Source organism: Fundulus heteroclitus, unplaced genomic scaffold, assembly GCF_011125445.2.
Source record: "Fundulus heteroclitus isolate FHET01 unplaced genomic scaffold, MU-UCD_Fhet_4.1 scaffold_283, whole genome shotgun sequence".
Lineage (NCBI taxonomy): Eukaryota > Metazoa > Chordata > Actinopteri > Cyprinodontiformes > Fundulidae > Fundulus > Fundulus heteroclitus.
This window is the reverse complement of record NW_023396693.1, coordinates 115,265-136,038: the sequence shown is the minus strand read 5'-3', so window position 1 is coordinate 136,038 and position 20,774 is coordinate 115,265. Positions and strand designations below refer to the sequence as shown.

General features: G+C 39.0%; 2 protein-coding genes across 3 annotated transcripts in view; one reads left to right on the top strand and one right to left on the bottom strand.

Annotated features, from left to right (window-relative positions):
• Positions 1-345: 345 nt before the first annotated feature.
• Positions 346-9,762, top strand: p2rx2 (purinergic receptor P2X, ligand-gated ion channel, 2). Of its 2 annotated transcripts, none has more exons than XM_021317002.2 (12): positions 346-633; positions 1,085-1,220; positions 1,311-1,382; positions 1,476-1,551; positions 1,641-1,737; positions 2,793-2,873; positions 2,972-3,122; positions 6,282-6,412; positions 6,518-6,608; positions 6,697-6,762; positions 7,793-7,870; positions 8,136-9,762. In XM_021317002.2, the coding sequence occupies exons 1-12, from the start codon at positions 467-469 to the stop codon at positions 8,232-8,234; spliced, it is 1,245 nt and encodes a 414-aa protein (XP_021172677.2). In that variant the 5' UTR covers positions 346-466; the 3' UTR covers positions 8,235-9,762. The 2 variants fall into 2 exon arrangements, with proteins under 2 accessions (XP_021172677.2, XP_021172676.2); XM_021317001.2 differs by having other exon boundaries at positions 7,793-7,882.
• A 1,331-nt stretch (positions 9,763-11,093) lies between these two features.
• The window catches only part of pole (polymerase (DNA directed), epsilon), a 34,584-nt gene continuing 24,903 nt past the window's right edge, over positions 11,094-20,774 (bottom strand). The window contains exons 37-48 of the mRNA XM_012863538.3: positions 20,554-20,774; positions 20,258-20,462; positions 19,986-20,159; positions 18,436-18,561; positions 17,896-18,028; positions 15,123-15,324; positions 14,903-15,034; positions 14,620-14,813; positions 12,726-12,926; positions 12,496-12,621; positions 11,531-11,620; positions 11,094-11,435 (exon numbers count right to left, since the gene is read on the bottom strand). Coding sequence (XP_012718992.2) covers positions 11,313-11,435; positions 11,531-11,620; positions 12,496-12,621; positions 12,726-12,926; positions 14,620-14,813; positions 14,903-15,034; positions 15,123-15,324; positions 17,896-18,028; positions 18,436-18,561; positions 19,986-20,159; positions 20,258-20,462; positions 20,554-20,774 — 1,927 coding nt within the window. The 3' untranslated portion in view covers positions 11,094-11,312. The remainder of the gene's footprint in view (positions 11,436-11,530; positions 11,621-12,495; positions 12,622-12,725; positions 12,927-14,619; positions 14,814-14,902; positions 15,035-15,122; positions 15,325-17,895; positions 18,029-18,435; positions 18,562-19,985; positions 20,160-20,257; positions 20,463-20,553) is intronic.

Genomic DNA, 20,774 nt, shown 5'->3' with positions numbered 1-20,774 from the left:
TATATATATATATATATATATAGGCTTCTCAGTTAAACCAAAAATGGCTTAATGTCACAATTTTAGCATTACTCATAGAGGTTATAAATCGCTCATTCTTTAACGTTTATGGTTTTGTTTTGTTTAGCAACACAAATTCAGGATTCCCAGCAATATACAATTCTTCATAGTGGTGATTTGTACAGTTATCAACTATTTTTTTAGATTGTTTCATCTTACTTGTAATTTAGAATACAAGGTTTTAAACAAACATAATAAATAAGTAATAACTAAAAAGGATTGTAAGCTGGAGCCCCATACATTTCAGCTCCACCCCTTCTGCCACTCCTCCTGACACACCGATGCTTCATGTGCATGGGGAAAATGCAGCCAGATACGGACCAGGGTCAGATAGAGAGAAAGATAAATAATGTAGAGTGGTGGTCGAAACATCATCCAAAAACCAGCCTTAAGCTGATCTGTGAAAATGAGTGAAATATTATGTACAATCGCCATGGGGGTCCGTGACTTCGTAAAGGACTACTTCAACGGTTTCTGGGACTATGAGACCCCTAAGATGATGGTGATTAAGAACAGACCTCTTGGAGTCATTTATAGAGCTGTCCAGTTTCTAGTGATCACCTATTTCATCTGGTAGGTTCTCTGCATGTTTATCTATTTTTTGTGATGCAAAGCAACATTTTAAGCCTATAAAGCTTGGTGGTTACGCTTTAAAAAAATTTTTAAAGAGTGAATATATAGTAAAAGGCAATAAAATATCTGCAGTTTTGAATTTTTGCCCACTATATGGCATTTTAAAGCAGAGAAAATGACAGTTTTATTTAAGAATATATTTAAAAAAAATTATAACCTGTGTGAAGAAAGCCTCTCAGAATATCAAGACTTTTAAATAAAATCCTAATATTCATGACGCCTCAGAGCACAAGTTAATTCTTGGTAGCCTCAGTTTTAAGGGCGTCATCTTGTTTTCTTGGTTCCATCTCAGAGGGCTAAACAGATCCTGAGAAACATGACACGTCTAATGAGATTTCACATCAAGGCAGAAGGAGTTTTATTGCCTCTGTCTGTTCTGTTATCCATGAAGGTATGTTTTTATAAGTCAAAAAGCATACCAGGAGAGCGAGACCCATCCAGAGAGCTCTGTTTACACTCGTATGAAAGGCAAGGCAGTGCACGGTGATGATGTCCTGGACAACGTGGAGTACGCTCATCCCCCAGAGGTGCGTCATGTTCCAGGATTTTGTCAAAAACATAACAACTGCTTTGTTGATCAGATGACTGTATTGGATATTTCTGACTTTTCTTCGTAGGGAGTTGACGTAATCAGCACGATACTGAGAAGGGAATTCACTTATGACCAGAGGCAAGGTACCTGCCCAGAGGTGAGAGGTCAATTTCTTTAAAAAATAAATAAAAACTACATCGGTGAAAGTGTTTCTGTAGCACTTTATCTTATTTTGGCCCTTTCACTTCAGCATTTCAGCGTCGACAATGCCAACTGTACGACAGACTCTGACTGTCTTCCAGGCTTACCAAACTTTGATAGTCATGGTAATGACTTCTCACATTATCTGTCATCAGTGGGGGGTTTTTCCCTGTTTTTCACGTTTTGTCCATCATCCCTTGTATTTTAAACACAGGCATTAGGACCGGCAGGTGTGTTCAGTACCACAACTACACTTTCAAAACTTGTGAAATCATGGCTTGGTGTCCTATTGAAGAGTATGCGGTAGTGCGGTGAGACATCCAACTTACAATCTGCATGTTAAAATCCTACAATTCAGTGTGTTTTGGGGGGATTTATGTTATACAACAAGGCAATGTAGTATATAAATGTGACATGTTAGAAAAATTATACATAGTTTTCAGTTTTTTTATAAAGAAAATAAAAAAGAAAGTCATGTAACATTTTCTTCTGCTTTAGCATTATTGTATGTTGGTATGATATAAATCTTGTGAAAATTGCTAATGTTATGTAATAAAATGGAAAAAAAGTTCAGTGTGCAAGTTTTTCTTTAAACTCGTGATAAAGTCAGGATTATATAGATTGTTAAACAATCTTCAGAATGCTTAAATAAACATATTTTCTTTCTAATACGTTTTTTAAACAATTACTTCAAAGTATTTGCTGTGGAGCTAAATAAGGTCATGTCTTCAAGCTTATCAGTCTCGCTAATCCGCCATATTTATTTCTGGGAAAGATTTTGTAGTCAACTGAAGGATGCCAAAGCTATAAGAGGATAAGTCAAAATGTGCAGTTCACTATAGCATTCCCCAGCATCCTACAATAATGGCCAAACGGGGTGGAGTGGAACATTCTGCGACCTGAAGGGGGTCAGGGTGTGAAGTGCTTTCTTTTAGATTTAAAGAGACGGCACCAAAACGAGTTGCTCTCAGACACACCTCAAGGTCGGGGGTAAAAAGGGGGGAACGTGGAAGTAAATTAACGAGGAATTGAGATCAAAGCATTGCAGTTCCACTTTATATAGACCACAACTGAATGATTTCAATGTGAAAAGGAAGGCATTAAAAAGCATGATATGTTCCCTTTAACCTGCATGTTTGTGTAACAGGAACAATGAACCTTGATATTAGAAAAAAACTGATATTTTATTTTAGGAATAGACACAAATGTAGGTCTTGGTCAAAGGAAAGGAGGTGAAAGGAAGTTGGGGAGAGGCAGAAGTAGAACATGAAACCATAAGGTTGCAGCTGTCCACTAAACCCAGAAGCTACTAGAAAACAAAAGTGTTGTTTCCTATATGAAGCATTTTTTTTGTTATATTCAACAGAGAACCACCTTTAGTGGAGGCTATCAATTTCACAGTGTTCATCAGAAACTCCATCCACTTTCCCAAATTTAAAGTGTTGAGGTAATGCATCTTCAAACCCACAAACAAAACCCTGAACCTAATCTTTCTGGTAATTTGTGTTACAGATATTTCCCCAATAACGTACTATTTGCTTGCAGGGTAAACGTGGAAAGTCCCCCAGGGATGAAAACTAAAAAATACCTCAAGAGGTGTCATTACCATGAGGAGGATGCACCTTACTGCCCAATATTTCGCTTGGGTTACATCGCGAATCAAGCAAGGGAGAATTTCACTGAGCTCTGCAGGACTGTGAGTATGAGGTTGCACTGCAGAATTAGTCAGGAGCTGGACGTAGAAAGGCTCACTTTAATTTTTAAAATACTCAAACCTAAGCATTTTTGATTCACTGTATTTATTTATACTGTATTCATTTACAATATATTAATTCATGACATATATTATATAAGCTAATGTGAGATCTTGTTGATGATCCAGTATTACATAACATTCGGTCATGTGGACGATGATAACACAAAAACAGTTCATTCTGAGGCATGCACAGCTCCAGCAATGGAACAAAATAACTTATTCAAAACCAAAGGCTAAAAAAGACGGATAATAAAAAAAATAATAATCTAAAAACTGGTGACTTGGGACTAAATTCAGAAATGTAGGAGTAGGACAAAACAATAATTCAGAAAATACAAATGTATTGAAGGGAAACGTGAAACATGAAAGAATTAAATCTCAAAGATTAGATCAAGAGGTTCCCAAATATTTCACCTTCAAACTCCCAAAAAATAAAAGTAGATAATTGCCTGTTGGGTAAACAAGCATAATTGGGAACTGAATTAATCAGCGGCAACAAAATTTAAATAATCAATATACAGAGGGTGAGACAAGTATTGAACATGTCAACATTTTTCTAAGTAAATATATTTGTAGTATTTCATTACATTACATTCATTACATTAAATTTACACCAGACGTCAGTAACAACCCAATCCAGATATACAAATAAACCAAAAGAATTTACTTCATAAATTCAGTTATGTGTAAAAAAAAAAAAAAAAAAAAAAGGAAAAAAAAGTGGAATAGTACAGGGGATAGGTATGAAATGCAAGGAAAAAAAGTATGTGTATAAATGCACAGAAAGCGGCTGAGCTCTGTCTGTATTTACAGTAGAAAGCCTTCCTGCTATGGAGGACCAAGTCTTCCATATCTAAAAATAAATACAGAAATAAATAAATTAATTGCCACCAAATTAATAAATGTAGGTAGAAATTAAATTATACAGATTTTCTTATCAAGCGAGCTCTGCATAGGGTCCAATGTAATTCACCCAGCACGATGGGAGACTCGTTTTGAGGAAACTATGGTTGTAGCTCACTGTCTGCCTTGCTGTGGTTGCAGAGAGGTGTCTGTTTTGTAGAAGAAATCATCCGCCGACGAGTTATTGATCTGGAAAGCCTAATCTGAAACCACAGAAAAACATTCAGATCCCAAATGTACAGCGTTCTAATTCTTCCAGTCTATTAGCAGCTTTCCTTAAGAGGTCGGACACTGAACATCTGCCTGCTGAGTTTGACATTACTAAACAATGCTTTAGTGCGGGGAAAAGCCATGTAGATTCGACCGATGCAGTAAAATGCTAACCAACCAATGGGAAGAAGTTGAGCCCTTAAGACACAGCCCCTCCTCATTTGCATAATGAGGCAGAAATGCATATAGAAATGTAAAAAGGACAGGCAGAAATAAATAGCATCACAGAAATATATAGGGTAAAAAAATACAAAGGAAGAATAAAACAGACAAAAATATTATAACATGCACAAAAATAAATACTTAAAAAAAAAAGTAATTAATAAATAAAGTTGAAGATTATAACGCACAATAAATAAATAACGTAATTATTACAAAGGCGAATAAAAGAATAAGCTAATTAAAAGAGATATATAAATTTATGTCTCACTGTATAATTTAATTTCTACCTACATTTATGAATTTGGTGGCAATTAATTGTATGCTTATTTATTTATTGAGCAATTATTTATTTCTGTATTTGGCTTGTATTTATTTTTAGATATGGAAGACTTGGTCCTCCATATCCTGCTGCTATGTGCAAATCAATATTAGATTGTTTCTGTGAAGTGATGGCCTATAAAAATGGGTTCTCATTACTTAAAGATTGGTAAATGCAGAGACCTTTACTAAGAAAATGAATTGTTGTAAACGTGCAAGTGACAATGGTTACAGTATAATTACGTTCCTGAATTTCCCAATGAACACTGTTGGAGTCGTGATCTGGAGTTGGATAAAAAGTCCTTTAACCATAAACCAGCCACGGCCAGGTGCCCTTCGCAAGACTCACGAGAGAGGAGTCAAAAAAATATTCAAAAGAGTTGTCCAAGAGTCAAGAACCACTGACACAGAGCTTCAGAAAGACCTGGAAATGGCAGGTACACTTTTTCCTCATCAAAACAATGAGTTATTTACCTAACTGCAACGGCCTCTATGCACATTCACTGCGCAAGACTCCACTGCTGAAGAAACAGATGGTCAAAAAATTGTTCAGTTTGCTCCAGAAAAATTTAAATATTCAGTGAAATGCTGGGAGGATATATTCTGGTTGGATGAAGCCAAAGCTGAACTCTTTGGATACCATGGCACAAAAAAATGTTTGGAAGAAGAGCATGGAAGAAATTTATCATGCAAATGTGAAGCCTGTAGGTGGGATCATCATACTGAGGGCTGTTTTACGGCATATGATGCTGGCATTCTTTATGTAAGTGAAGGAAGGAGGAATGAAGAAATGCACAGCAACATCATTGATAAGAATTTAAAGATAATCCTAGTGGGTGGGTTGGTTGGTTGGTTGGTTGGATGGATGGATAATATTTACCTGACTCCGCCAGATAGATTTGCTCCGCATATCCATCTGGAAACCTTCCGTTGAAGTAATTTTGGGAAGGGGCGAAAATACTGGTTAGCTGATTGGCCTACGTTGGTGATAGACGGGCCAAATGAACCAATCAGATCAACGAAGCATATGACGTACTCGTCAACATGCTCTGTTACGAGCGACGACGAAAACACAACCACAAGCCAAGCTACTCTTGCTGCTGCAGGTAAAGGCTCGTTAGCTCAGCAGAGAAATACTCTGTAATTCCGATAAAACTTGCTCGATAGCCGCGCTAACGCTAGTTTCATCGGCTGAAGCCGCCATGTTCTTTAGACTGAACTGTCGCTCCTCGTTGCGTCACACCTCAACCCGCCTCCAAGCCAACGCTGATTGGACGTTCGTTTGGTGAACGGCTCCAAATTTTCTTTAACGGAAAGTAGCCAGACTGATCTGCGAGTGAAACCTTGAAAGCTCGCGAGATCAGGATGGTCTCACGAGGCTAGGATAATGTGGCAAAATTCATAAACTACTGTCAACAATCACTGGATAATTTCTTCTGTTGTTAGGGAGGAGTGATTGGCGTTTTCATCAACTGGGATTGTAACCTCGATCTGGATCCTTCACACTGCAAGCCTACCTACACGTTTCGCCGCCTTGACGTCCGAAAGGATCTGACCGACTCTGGTTACTACTACAGGTCCGCACAAAAATCTCAGCCTCATCTGACCAGATTCACGGGTATGATTTTAACTTTGTTGAGGAATAAGTTTAATTATTTTTAAGGACATGTTTACTTGTCCAGGTTTGCCAAATATTATGATAAGAATGGCGTGGAGTCTCGGACCCTGATCAAGGCTTACGGCATCCGCCTAGACATCATTGTTCACGGACAGGTACAGCACATTTCAAAATACCACAGCATTTTCCCTGTTTGCTGTGAATATCATCCGTATATTACTGCTTGTGTAATTTTTTGCACAGGCTGGAAAATTTAGCGTCATCCCAACAATGATCAGCACAGTGACAGCTCTGACCTCCGTCGGGATTGTAAGTACACTCAAAAACCAAACCTTTACATGTCTGCATAAATAAATTAATATATTTAATATTCAAAGCACATTCAATAATAAATAATGTGTTTGAAAAGAAACAAATACTTTACTACTGCTGGTTTTCAGAGAAACTCGAGGAATATTATTTATTTATTATTTTTTTATTTCTTGTTTAATTGATGTATGGTTTAATATCATGTTTAGTCTTATCAGTCGTTTTTATTTGTTGTTTTTTTAATAAGTGAGTTCAAACCAATCCGGTGGTTTTCATTAAAAGAAAGAAGATATACAAATGTAAGGGAGGGAGTTGTAAAGCAGGAATCAAAAAAAGCATTTTTAGAAATATTTGTTTCTTTGATCTCACCTCCAAGCTACAGTATATTAAAAACATTTTGAGTTCATGAAAGAAGTTGAATAAATTGATCTCAGGCCAAACACACATTCTCCAGAGACGATTATTTGCTGATTTTATTGTTTTGTCACAGTAAATTGTAAAAAAATAAAAAATAATACTATATATATATATATATATATATATATATATATATATATATATATATATATATATATATATATATATATATATATAGGCTTTATCGCGCATGATTGGAATGTAATGCTCAAAGTTTTATAGTCTAAAATGCTTTGTAGTCTTCCCCCAAAAAGCAACAATAATTTCAAAAAGTACTACATCCTACAGTGTTTCATTTCCTACCCTGGAAATCAAAATTGGGTAAAAAAAAATAAACCTGAAGGTAATTAAGGCCATAAAGGTGCTTCTGGGTAATAGAGTTTTAAACATCATGTAACCCTCCCAGAAAATATCCTATCCAGTTAAAATGGAAATTTCAATCCACCTGCCCAAGTATAACAATTTACAACACAATCACCTAATAAGAAAACCAAAAATGCACAACATGCTGTGGCTATTTCTTGTCTTGGAAATGGTCTCAAGATATTTGTTTTATACTGAGACCTGCCACAACAAGCTGTTTATGTTTTCATTTTGCTTCACTCTGCTACAGTGCAGCATCATATGTGACTGGATCATGCTTACGTTTGTCGACAAGAATGAGGTCTACAGTGAGCGAAAGTTTGATGAAGTGAGTAAAAAGGTGAGAGATATTTAACTGTTTTAATATTTCACAAAATTTCAAAGACATTTATTCTAAATTATGTACAGGCAAAAAATATTGTAAGGCATTTTATTAATTTCTGTGTTCTCAATATTCCCAGTTAAAGCCATGCAAAAACCTCTAGGGCAAACCTGTAACTGCTAATGATTCCCCCCCCCCCCCCCAAGTACTTTTAAAAGAATGCCAGTAGCATCTGGTGTTACCTTTATAAGTGAGGAGTTTTTCCCCCCAGGTGATCCAGGAGACCACAGACACCATCCACACCGAGTTCAGCTACATGAGCAGCTATGGCTCGAACCATTCAGACCTCTCAGATGGTGTTCCGCTCTGATTGGTCGCTTCAGCTCTCCTCCTTCAACCTGATGATGGCAACAACAGCACCCCGGTTTGGTTTCTCTAAAGTGTTGACATCAGCCAGAGATGGAGTCGCAGAGCACTTCTTCAAGACTAGTCGCGTCCCCTTAAACTCTTTCACGTCTTATACTGTTACAACCACAATCTGCTGTATATTTCAGTAGGATTTCATAAAGAGGTCAACACAGAGTATTGCATAACTGTGAAGTGGATGGAAAATAGATCGTTATTTTTTGTGCCCATTCTTCTTAAAATAGCTCAAACTCCAGTCACGTTGGACGGAGAGCATTTGTGAACATCAAACTTCAAGCTTTGATACGGATTCTAAATTGGGTTCAGGTCTGGACTTTGACTAGGCCATTCTAACACGGGAACATGATTTAATCTAAGCAATCCATTGTATCCATGGCTGTGTTTATGCTCTTGTGTCGTGCTGGAAGGGGACCCTCAGCCACACTAAGTCTTTTAAGCCTCTTATTGAGTTTTCTTTTACATTCTTTTACATTTAGCCCCATCTCCCACATCCCTGCTGAAGAAAAGCATCACTACAGCATGGTGCTGCCAACACCAATGTTTCAACTGTGCGGATGGTGCGTTCAGGGTGAGGTGTGGCAATAGCTTCCCACCTCATACTGCGTTTTGCATGTCATCCTGAAGGCTCAGTTTTGGTCTCATCTGTCCAGAGCACCTTCTTTTGCGTTTTTGCTGAATCCACGTCGCTGCTTGCGGTAACCACTGGAAGGTAATTACATTTTTAGATGGACTGAACAGGTGCTCCATGAGATGGAATAATGTTTTATAACCCAACCCTGCTTTAACTCAAGAGAAGAATTAAAGATAATTAAATCTCTCCACAACTTCCTCCCTGACCCATCTGCTGTGCTCCTTGGTCTTTCACTAAGCAAACCTCTGAAGCCTTCACAGACCAGCTGGATTCATGAGATTAAATCACACACAGCTGAACTCCATCTACTTCTGAAGGAAGCTAGATGCTAGGATTTTATTTAGGGGTACTGACTCACAGGGACCAGAATAACATCACTCCACACCTTCACAATTTTCACTTATACATAAAAAAACCCTGTTATTTTCCTTCCACTTGACAATTAGTGACTACTTTGTGTTAGTCTTTTACATAAAATCACAATAAAATACATTAAACTTTCTTGTTGTAACGTGACGAGCTCAGAAAAAGTTTAAAGGTGTATGAAAACCTTTGCGAGGCGCCGTGTTAAAGGGAATGAACTGAGAGGTGAGGACCACGTCCTGATGATGTGACGAGATCACCGCCGTGGCGCTCAGTGAAACTGCTTTCACACACCGACGGTCTCTCACGTCTGGATTTTCTTCTGTTCAGAATAAAACCTGCATTCCTTTCGCTTCAGAAAACAAGTATACTCACATGTAGAGGAAGAAAAAAAAAGACCCTTTCAAAACAAATTAAATGGAGTAGAACCAATTTACAACAACAAAAACTGTTCCCATGTATCCCAGACATTCAGTGCAGTAGTTGATAAATAAATATCCTTTTCTAAAGTGGTGGTCAGACACTTTTTTTTTTATTGAAACTGTTTTATGTTGAAAAACATCAAAGCATGCCAGTATGGGTTATTTTAGCCTTTCAATCCAAACGACAAATGGTGCAAATGGAGTGGAAGAGTGTGCAGGATAACGAGAGGATCCAAAAAGGAAACCGCAGAAAGACAGCCGAGACCAGTAATCAAATTAGGTCTACATTTTCCACGAAATGATTTCTCTAACTAGATCGGTGGAAACCGAATCCATCTGCACTCCTAAGAGCAGAACAAATGTCAGCAGCCGAAAAAGACTCAAGAACCCAGGGCTTCTGGATCGATATCTGCCATGTGGGATTTAATAACGGCAGCCACATGTTGGTCTGGAAAGCATGCAGTTATGATGTGAAATACAAGATATTTAAAGGTAATTTCACCCCAAACTGAGCTGAAATCAGACGGATGTTGAAGCAAAGACTGTAAAGCCACTAGTAGGGGTTTAGACGAGCTACCTGGTGCCGGATTTTACGAGCGCAGGTGTCAAGAAGATCCTGTGAGGACAATCTAATTTCAGCTATGCTCATTGCCTTAAATGTGATTATGTGAATGGGAGGCAGCCATCAGCAGGCAGTGACTCAGCTGTTAAATCTAAGAGTGTGGGTTGTGAAACCACCTTGATCGATAACCACATGTTGTTCCCTCTCTATTTCCACCCCTCGTTATTCAATTCAAAATCCTTGTTTTGCTTCTTTGTTGTTTGGCGTAAAAAGGTGCGCTTCCCTTCTTCCAGGAAGCAGGCTGGTTTTCCGGCACCAAAATTTCCCCGCTTCGATTTCTGTTGCTTATTGTAAGGGAAAAAAAACAGAATACAAAGGTAGAAGAAAATGGCCCTGGCAGGTAAGGAAGTGGTATTTCTGGTATCGCCGTGGACCATTATGAGGTAGAGCTTTGGGGAGGAAGGGTGCTAAGCATTTCTGATTGGTTAAATGTTTCAAAAGCATTAAACTGGGGTTTGCAGGGATTCTGAGAAGATGAGACCGAAATTTTCTCCACATCTATGGTGTTCATCCTGACCACTCAACTGAAAAAGACATTTATAAAATCATAAAATATGCAGCAATCAAGTAGAGAAAATTTGCAACACCCTTAAAGTGAAATTGGAAGCACTCTGATTTAATTTCAGCCGTCAGTCTCCTGTGCTAGGAATCTAGTCTGCAGCAGCCTCCCCCCCCCCTCCCATCTTGTTTTGGCAATATTTACTTACTATACTTTAAAATAGTTTTCCAACCTCTTGTGTGAAACATGGAAGCGATCACAGCCAGTTCAAACACGAAGGCATTATTTATTTGACGTTTCAAAATCTGACATTCATACAAATATATAAATCCAAATGGAAAATAGACTAGAATTTGACCCTATTTACAGTCCACCAGTTTCTCCTCCTTGCTGGGCAATCGGTGCCCTTAATAGATCGCTACTCTGCTCCGCTGAGTTGGGTTTGAGCGCTCAGTGAGGGAGGAGCCTCCTCTCTGGGTCCCGTTTCAGTGGCGGCTCTGGCTGATCTGAGGGCTCATCACAAGCAGCCAGTCGATGGTCTCCTCCAGGAACCGCATGTTGTAGTGGGACGCTATGTTTCGAAACACCACGATCTGCTCGGAGAAGCTCTGTCAAGCAGAAAACAAGAGAGTCAACAGGAATGATTGAAACACTTTTCATGAGCGATTTAAAATCGACGTTAGATATGTTTGAGAGCAGAAACCTTGGCTGAAAAGGTCAGGTCAAAGTCTCCAGCACAGGCGCAGTAAAGAGGCATGTTGGCTTCTTTCACTCCTTTGCATTTGGCGCAAACCTAAAAAAAAAATCACATTTATGTTGTCAGAAAGATTCAAGTGAGAAATGAGTCAAACAAACACGCTTAAGAGGCTTCATAGTTTTAGGACCATAAGTGATTGGTTGTGACATATGGGGTCCCAGCACAGTTTTCATGTCATAGTTCCAACTCTCTAGAGTTTTAGAAACATAAATATTTAAAAACATTTATAGTTAATTTTAAAGAATAAACAGAAAAGCTTAGTGTGAATTTATGATGGACATTCGTACAGAGGTGACACTTTAAATATGGCACCTGTAAAAACCAGACTGTAAGGAAGAGGGATTATAGATGGATAATCGACTAACTGGTAGTTGGATTAAGCAAATAGATGGATAGACGCACACACAGATGGATGGATTAATGATGGATAGCTAGGAGAGCAAAGATTGATGAATAGACAAACGGATAGGTAAACCAATGGATTGATAGATCCCCTACATAAATGGTACAGAAAACAAAGTTTGGAAATATAATTTTTTCCCAGCACTATTCTCTTTTCTTTTCCTTACTTGTCCAAACCTGAAAAATAATTAAATAAAATTCCAGACTGCGTAGAAACTGGGATTATAGATGTTAAGAGTAAGATCATGGATGGCCATCTGTGATATTATTATTACTGAAAGGAGCATTATTAAGGGATTCCTAATATATTACTGAAAATGTTGTGATCATAAAAAGGGAAACAAATGCAGAAGGGGCTCTTGGTAAAGATGTGCTAGATATTTAACACGACAAAATCATAGATTTAGAAAAAAAAAGAAAAAAAGCATGCTATAAAAGGAGGATACTTGTTTTCTACCCGTGGTTGAGTCGATGCCGGGATGCGGCTTGCTTGAACACGTTTTACTCACCAGGTCCTGCAGAGTGTAGCTCATTATTTTCTTCTGCAGAGCTTCCACCAGAGCCATCTCGATGGAGTCAGACTCATACTGCATCTGGCAGTTTGAGCAGAACCACTGAGGCAAGATCGACCCGTCCTGTGACCACAGAGACGTTCACCCGGTTATTAGCCTCCCAGCCGCAGACAACACAATGCATCCCCAATTTACCAGATTACCAGATTACAGCAGGCCCCACGTACCTGTGCCACAGATGGGTCCTTGCAGAGGTCGAGGTCCCGGCAGAAGTTGCAGTGGTGACAGATGACTTCTGGCAGTATGTAAGAGTTACAGGGATCCTGAAACTGGGCTTCCTCAGAAAACTCCCCGACATCCACGAGACGCAGGAGGTCTCTCTTTAGCTTGTTCACCTGATTCACGATGTTGGCGTCAAGAGAAAGGACCTGAACGGGGAACAGGCAGGTAAGAAGGTCAATCGATGTTAAATACTACACTTACAGGCTCCAGTTTCAAGATTTTCATGTCACTTTTGATATTGTTCTGTATGTTTTAGTACAATATGGGTTGTCATGATACAAAAGTGGAAACCTCTAACCAGAGACTAAGAAAACTACATGATGCCATTTTCAACACCGCAACAACATTTCTTTGAAGGCACAAGCTTATTTCTGGTTAAAAAAATATATTTAATTAGATTATTTTAACTTCCTTAACTATGGAAGCACCAAGGACAGTTTGGCTCTTATTAAGAAAAAAAAGTATGATAAAAAAGTATCACTTCTCTGTTTGGCAAAACATTAGACAAGTTAACTCTTAGCATAAATGTTAACATCCATTTTAGCAGTATATCTACCCTATAATTATAATTGCTTATCCTTAGTGTGCTCCAATGTGCTTCCATTTGCCTGTCAATTCGATATTAATACAAATAAACGTTAATATTGAGGGACAAATAAAGAAATACACTTAAATAAATTGTGTTCCAATACAACCGTGGATCTGGGCTACCCTGATATATTCAGCATCAGTTCTGGACAATTATCTGGTGTTTCTGTGTTATAATTTCTGTAGCGATCAACTGCAGCAGCAGGGTTTTCATTAGCCACATCAGCCTTTATTTCGAAACAGAGGAGAAGTGGAGGGGGGGGGGGTGGGGGGGGGTGGCACTGGGTTGTTTTTTTTGCTCAACTATTGGGAAGTGTTTTAAACGTTGTATTCTACAACTTTTTGGCATCTGGACCGACTTAGATTGGCTTTTATTTTAAAATGTGCAACACTTGGGCTATAAAAATCGAGACCGGATCATCCTGAAGTTATAACTGATTATTTATTTTAAATGAGAGTATAATCAGTGATACTTTTTTTTGTTTGCAGAATAAAATAATGTGATAACTACAGCATCAGTTTAAAAACGGTGAAAGGACAAAAACGAACACAGAGGACACCTGCATCAAATAAAATGTAAGAAGCTTCTTTTTTATTTGAAAGAAATGTACACGGCTTAAGTTTTAGATAACAGAAAATGCAATAGTCTAGACCAGGGGTCTGCAACCTGTGGCTCTGGAGCCGTAAATGGCTCTTTGGACTTTCCACAGTGGCTCTTAAAAAACTTTGGCTACAAATTATATCTTTATTATGGTATTTAAATGTAATAATGATAATAAATGCAGGTTTTTGCAGTTTTTTCTTGGAATAATTGCTTTTAATTTTCACAACAGAATGATGCTAAAAGTGCCAGTAACACTTACTTTTAAATCAATATTTTTCCATTACGTTGGAAACTGATTTTCTTTTATCCACAAATATCAACATCCCGTTCATTCTCTTTTTTGAAAAACTCAAAATAGACATAAATGGCGTTTCTTTAACGATGACAACAGATTTCCTACATTAGATCTTTATCAAAAATTATGTCTTGTCTTTTTTCAAAAGGCCGGGCAACATTTGTGGCTCTGAACGAGTATAATTCAAGTAGACTGTAGGTAAAATGGCTCTTCAGACTGTAAAGGTTGCAGGCCCCTGGTCTAGACACTCAAAATACTTTTCTATATCAAATTCTTCCAACGTGGAAATGATCCAGTCAAATGTCAGGCGAGAGGCGATTTTAAAAGACATGTCGGCCCTGCTGCGGCGCACCTGACAGACGTATTTGACAAACTCCAGCGCCGGGTTGTTGAGCGGCAGGTGTGAGCCGGGCAGGACGGGGAACATCTCGGAGATCTGGGTCACATTCCTGGTCCCCGTCACCTTTTTCTGGATCTTCTGGGTAATGTTGAAAATGTTCTGCGTCAGCTCGCTAGCCACATACTCCTGGGAGAAGGAGATCATGCCTGCAGGAAAAGGGGAGGAAAACAAAGATCAGGAAAGGCACGGATCACGTCTTGAGTAACCGAAGCTGCCTACGGGAACGGCGTCTTACCAGGAAGAGCACTCAAGTCCCCGACCGCCTGCTGGGAAGCCTGGCTGCCTCCGCGCCTCTTGACCGGCGTTGCTCCCGGAGCGTTACGCCTCAGCTCCTCTTTCATGCTGTGGTAAACTGCAGCTATGTAGGCTGGCGTGAGACGGAGGAGACAATCAGTGAAAGACAAACTCTCAGGAGGAGACGAGCTCATAAGAGCAGATGTTTGTTTTCTTCGTACCCGACACAATCATGAGGAAGTATTTCTGACACGAGGCTGTTTGGGGGAGATAATGCATGATGTTCCAGCTGCTCTCAATCAGCTCCTCGACCTCATCGGTCTCCGCATCGCCATCATCTTCCTCCACATCAGCTTCATCCTCATCCTCACTGCCCTCTTCATCTTCCTCTCCTTGTTTGCGTTTCTTCTGTTTGGCTCCTTCCTAAAATAAAGAGGCAAATTAACCTTGTCGTACCTCGCATCCTTTGAGCTCACGGCGAGTAAAGCTTTTCTATTTTTTTTTTAAATCGCGTTTAAGACGGAGCGGCGCAGGAAAAATATCGGCTAGTGACCAGAATGGGACATTTTTTCGGCTTCATCCGTCCTGACAAGTGATCAAAAACACGATCTTCTTCTGGTCAGTGAACAGACCGCGTCGAAGCGCATGAATGACGCTCTTTGTTGAGGATGTCATTAGGGTTGAACAATTAATCGCATTTTCAATATAATCGTGATTTAAAAAAAAGGTAATTTCCAAATCGCAGAGGTCTGCAAATTTTGGCTATGTAACAATTAGGGAATGAGATCCGTCCATTAGGTATCGGTAAAATGTTTAAAGTGGGTTTGCCTCGACATGGAAGGGAAGAGAGTTGCAGCAGCGAGATAATCTAATTTTATTACTTGTTTTAGAGTTTATATAATCATACAAAGCATTAAGTACAGGTCAATCAGTTTAATACATAGACTTGTTTGTTGGTTGGACTTTATGTTCAACAATTTTGGTTGAAATATATTGTAGGCAGAACGCAATCATTTCTGCTCCGAGTTTAGATGCTGTGGGTCTTTTAGCAACTAATCTGCACAGCGAGGAAACAAATTGATTTGTTGTTTGTATACATTTTGAAACACATGATAAATTAAACTGGGGAAAAAAAAAAAAAAAAATCGCATTAAATCGCAATATAAAGAAAAGAAAAAAAAATCGCAATAAGATTATTTTCCAAAATCGTTCAGCCCTAGATGTCATTGCTGAAAGAAGCCTCAAGTTAGCGAATGAAAAGTTTTTTTTTTTAAATGGAAGCACAAAAGTGTAAGAAGCTGATTACACCAGATTTTCTATGAAGGAACGTTGGGGCTGACCCTGGGCGTGTCCCGGTCATTTTGCTCTGTCACCATTTTTCTATTTTTGCCTTTTTGTTTTTTTCACACTACAGTTTTTTTTAGGATACAAAAAAAAGGTGTATGTTGTTTTTTGGGGAGGTGGGGAATGATGCCATCAACTAATTTGCATATTTGTTCATACATTTGTGACCCAGGCTGTAGAAGCGCTTTTGCCAAGACAAATAAAGTTATTAAAAATAGTGATTAAGTGCGTTTGGAACTAAAAATGACCTTTACAGAATGATTTCTGAATTTTAATACATTGCCTATTGAATCCACATTACGTAAAACAAACTGTAACAAAAAGAGGCACACAGAGTGAAAGAGGTGAATAAGTGATTGAAACTGTGTGTGAATCGAATTCAGGGAATTGTTTTGATGCAACAGTTTCAGAGACAAAAAAAAAGACTACTTTAAAAACTACATTTAAGTGACGAGGCAACAGCAGATGTGGTGTGCCTGTGAGACAGCGCTGAGGGAAGCAGGAACTCTTGTGGCAGCTCTCACTGCTGCCTCAATACAGTGATTCCAGAACAGTTTTTTTTTTTTTTGTAAAGTCATCATTAAAACCAAATAAAGTCACTTGTTGCTAGCTTTTTGAAAGAATATTGTTAGAATATTGTTGCTACATATAGCAACAAAGACACTAAATGGGCAACACTGTACTGTCCTCTCTAGTTTTCCTTCCCTTCTGAGCACAGTAGCTGCAGTTGCACAGACAGGAAGGAGCAGGTGGTGTTGGATTTCCAAATTAAAGTACATTGTAATGTTTCATGATATTAGAATGAATTTAAATATCATTAACTCGAAGTATAGTAAGTAAAAATGTGCAAATCTCTCCCCCATCCATTTTCCAAACCGCTTAATCCCTCATGGGGTCACGGGGGTCGCTGGTGCCCATCTCCAGCGTGTGTGTGTGTATATATATATATATATATATATATATATATATATATATATATATATATATATATATATATATATATATATATATATATATATAAAATATGCTTTACATTGTCTTACCATACATAAAAAAAGAAAACTGAGCTTCTGAAGGTGTGGCGGCTTTTATTTTGCCAAGGCAGTACGCCATGATCAATTACATGTAGGAAACCCTGTTATTGATATATTCTTTCCTTAATTAAACATAGATTTACACATTTCTATTAATAGTTTGCCATTTATTTTTTCACAATCTTTGTATGAAGTGTCTGAAAATAAATCCCTGCATTGAGAAACTAACAAAACTCCTTGTATTTTTACAATAATCAATTGTTCCCTGGGAAAGTAAGGGACTCAAATCTGTGAATGAACAGATTCGTAAATACACTAGAATGATTTATTAATTATAAAAAATGTATTATTTAATATAGCGCTAATACCCACAACAGTGGCTTGTGCCAGTAATATAAGAGGCTATCAAAATTGTCTTAAAAACTTTACAAAAAAGAGTGAACAGACATTGACCACAAATCTCTGATTGATGCGTCTTCAGTTTAAAATAATTTGTTACCTACAGGTAAAAAGTAGTTTTTGGTTTTTCTTGCTACATCTTCCAACACTTTCAGTCTTTGGTCTTGCGAGTCAGCGAGCTAAACTTAAATTAAACAAAGTGGCGTGCATGTCTCACCTCTCCGTACAAGATGCTGGAAGGCAGTTTGCCCTTCACACCGCCATAGTTAGCTGGGTCCATCCACAGCAGGAACTCCCAGCATCGAGAGAAGGAGATGGACAGAGAGTGGAAGATTTCTTTCGAGTGTATGCTAGAAGTGAAACAGATCTGTCAGGTCTTCCAGCTCATAACGACAGATTGTTGAGGCTAGAAAAGATTTAAATCAGGAAACAAAAATATCCAACCAATAAAATAAATTGTTGCATTTTTTTAGTTATTGTAAAGAAGACAATTTAACAATTTAATGGAAGAGGATTCTTCCATTAAACGGGAGTTTTCATATTCATATTTGACTGAGTCTTGACCTAAAAAAGCTTAAGGTGTATAAATACATCAGCAAGTGACTGTATTCACGTTTAGTCTTAATGCACTGTGAAACACATTAAATGTTGTACAATACCAAGATATTCATGAAAATAGACTATATTGAATAAAGATGCGTATATACATCTACTATAAATGACAGAGATGCAGTCTGTGGGTTAATGAATGTCTGACCTGTTGGTGATATAATCCACATAGGCAATAGCGTCGTCTATCCTTCGCTTTTTTGTGCACAAGACGATCCTGTTAAAGTTGCCATACACCACAGTGGACCCCAGACGTTTGAACTCTGCAACCAGCCTGTCAGCACAAAGACAACGATGAAGGTTAGTAGAACAGCATGGAGCCGTAAAAATAAAACTGCACAGCTGATATATCATGTTGTTACGCAGGAGCAGTGACCACTGAGAAAACCCCACAGTGGAGGTCTGGGGGGGAAAAAACAACCTTTAAATAAAGCACACAGAGCCTCTGACTCATGAGTATTTCTTAATTGGGATGGTTCTTTAAAGAGACATTAAATATCTGTTTGAATTATGTTCCTGTTAAAAAAAAAAAACAAAAAAAAAAACCCTGTTGCCAATTTTTTTCTTTACTTGTTGCTTGGACTGCTCTATAAAAGCATGAAAGGTATATTTGGCATTTTAACAACAGGATGCAAAGCTCAACTTCCATCCGTCTGCCAGCAACTATCCTATATGTGCAATTTGGAGTGGTGCGCACTCTTTTTCTTAAATTAGAAACCCTACTTCATGGAGATCTGTTCAAGCATAATGAGAATGATGCTGGTCTCTGATGACCAAACAACCAGGTGTTAACCAGGTTTAACTTCATGTTCTCTCTGTTTTTCTCTATTCACAGTAGGTACATCTGGTCTGTCGTTCTGTTAGCTGTGACACCATCCAGGGGAGCAGATCATCTGCCATTATGCTCTCTAACATAAAAAAGGATTCCTGGATCAATGTGTGCTTCTGTGCTTTTGTGTCTCTGCTCTGTCTTTTGTATCCTGCCTTTTGCCCAACAGGTACCTCCCCCTGGAACCCAGCGAGGATTTCTTTAATATAGAATATGGATCAAATTAGTAACTAAAACAATATGAAAGGACACTTATAATTAAAGGATGATCAGCAGATATTTTCAAGAATGTAATCTCGCAATTTTACAAATACTATCATATTTTAAGAAAAACAGATGCACACGTCAGGGAATAGTTTTTTTTGTAGTGTCCAAATTAAAGGAGCGATCAGTAATACTGACACCTTGTGGCTCAAATCAGTACAACAGCTTGCCAATCACAACAATCTAATATGCCGTTTTTAAACGGTGTGAAACCCCTTTTTGGTTACACAGGGCAGGTCTATGATGTTGTATTCTGTTCTGTTTCTGGTACGCTTCTCTTACTGGCTTCCATGTTTGCAGGCTCCTGCTCCTTTGCCAAAATAAAGTACCCAATGCTGCGCTCTGAGAAATCTCATAAGATTGGGTCAGGAACCAGGAAGTAAACACGGGCTACACTCTGAACAGACGTAGTTCTGGACCGTACCTCTGGGTTTGAAAGGAGAAAAACGTGACTAAGAGATCGTTGATGGAGAGGACCGATTGTTTATAGGGAATGTTTTCTGTCCCAGGTAAGAAAGGAGAATGATTTAGGTTGATTTCACGGTAAATATCTTACTTATAGCTCCTTTAACACCGTATTTAGTGGTAAAGCTGCCGTCACTTACTGCAGAAACACCTTCTTCATCATGTTGTGCAGGGTGCGATGCAGCGCCGGGTCATAGAGCAGAGAGGTCGGAGAGCGCAGCCAGCGGTAGAAATGCATCACCTGGTTGTCTGCATACACGTTGTGGTACTGCGTGATCTCCCTCACCCATCCAACCACCATGCTCTTTAAGATTCTGCTCGGACAAGATGAAAACCCCAGTAAGATTAAAAACCAAAAAAAAAACAAGCCACGAATAGGTTTGCTGCCCTGACACGGCCGATGCCGACGCACCTGAAGGTGTTGGAGCACAGCGCCGTCTCGTCGTAGCTAGCGAGAGCGCAGGCGCCCTGGTTTCCTGACATCATGTCCTCCAACGAGGCCTGCTGGATCACGTCGAAGCTGATGCCCAGACTGGCTCCGCCCTCCATGTCGTTGACATGCTGCGACTGCAGGATGGTGTTCACCGCCAGGCTCTGCAGGTCCAGCTCCACGCAGGCTGGTGCAGAGAATCACGACAACATATAAACACAACTAAAAAGGTGTTAAAAAAAACGCTCTTTCCTGTGACAGCAAGGCTGTTTGTGTACCTGTGGAGTAACATCCCTGAGAGTTTATCTCCACGGAGCCCCGCTCGTCGTTCTCCATGACCAGACGACTGTCGTCGGCCTCTTTTCCTCCGAGGTCCGGCCTCACTGTGGGAGAAAGCCACAGCAGGTGGTTGTGTTTCCGCAGGTGTCGCGCTAGGAACAGGTCTGAGCCGAAGATGGAAACATCCTGAGGCAGGTTCCCCACAGGAAGGTGGTAATAT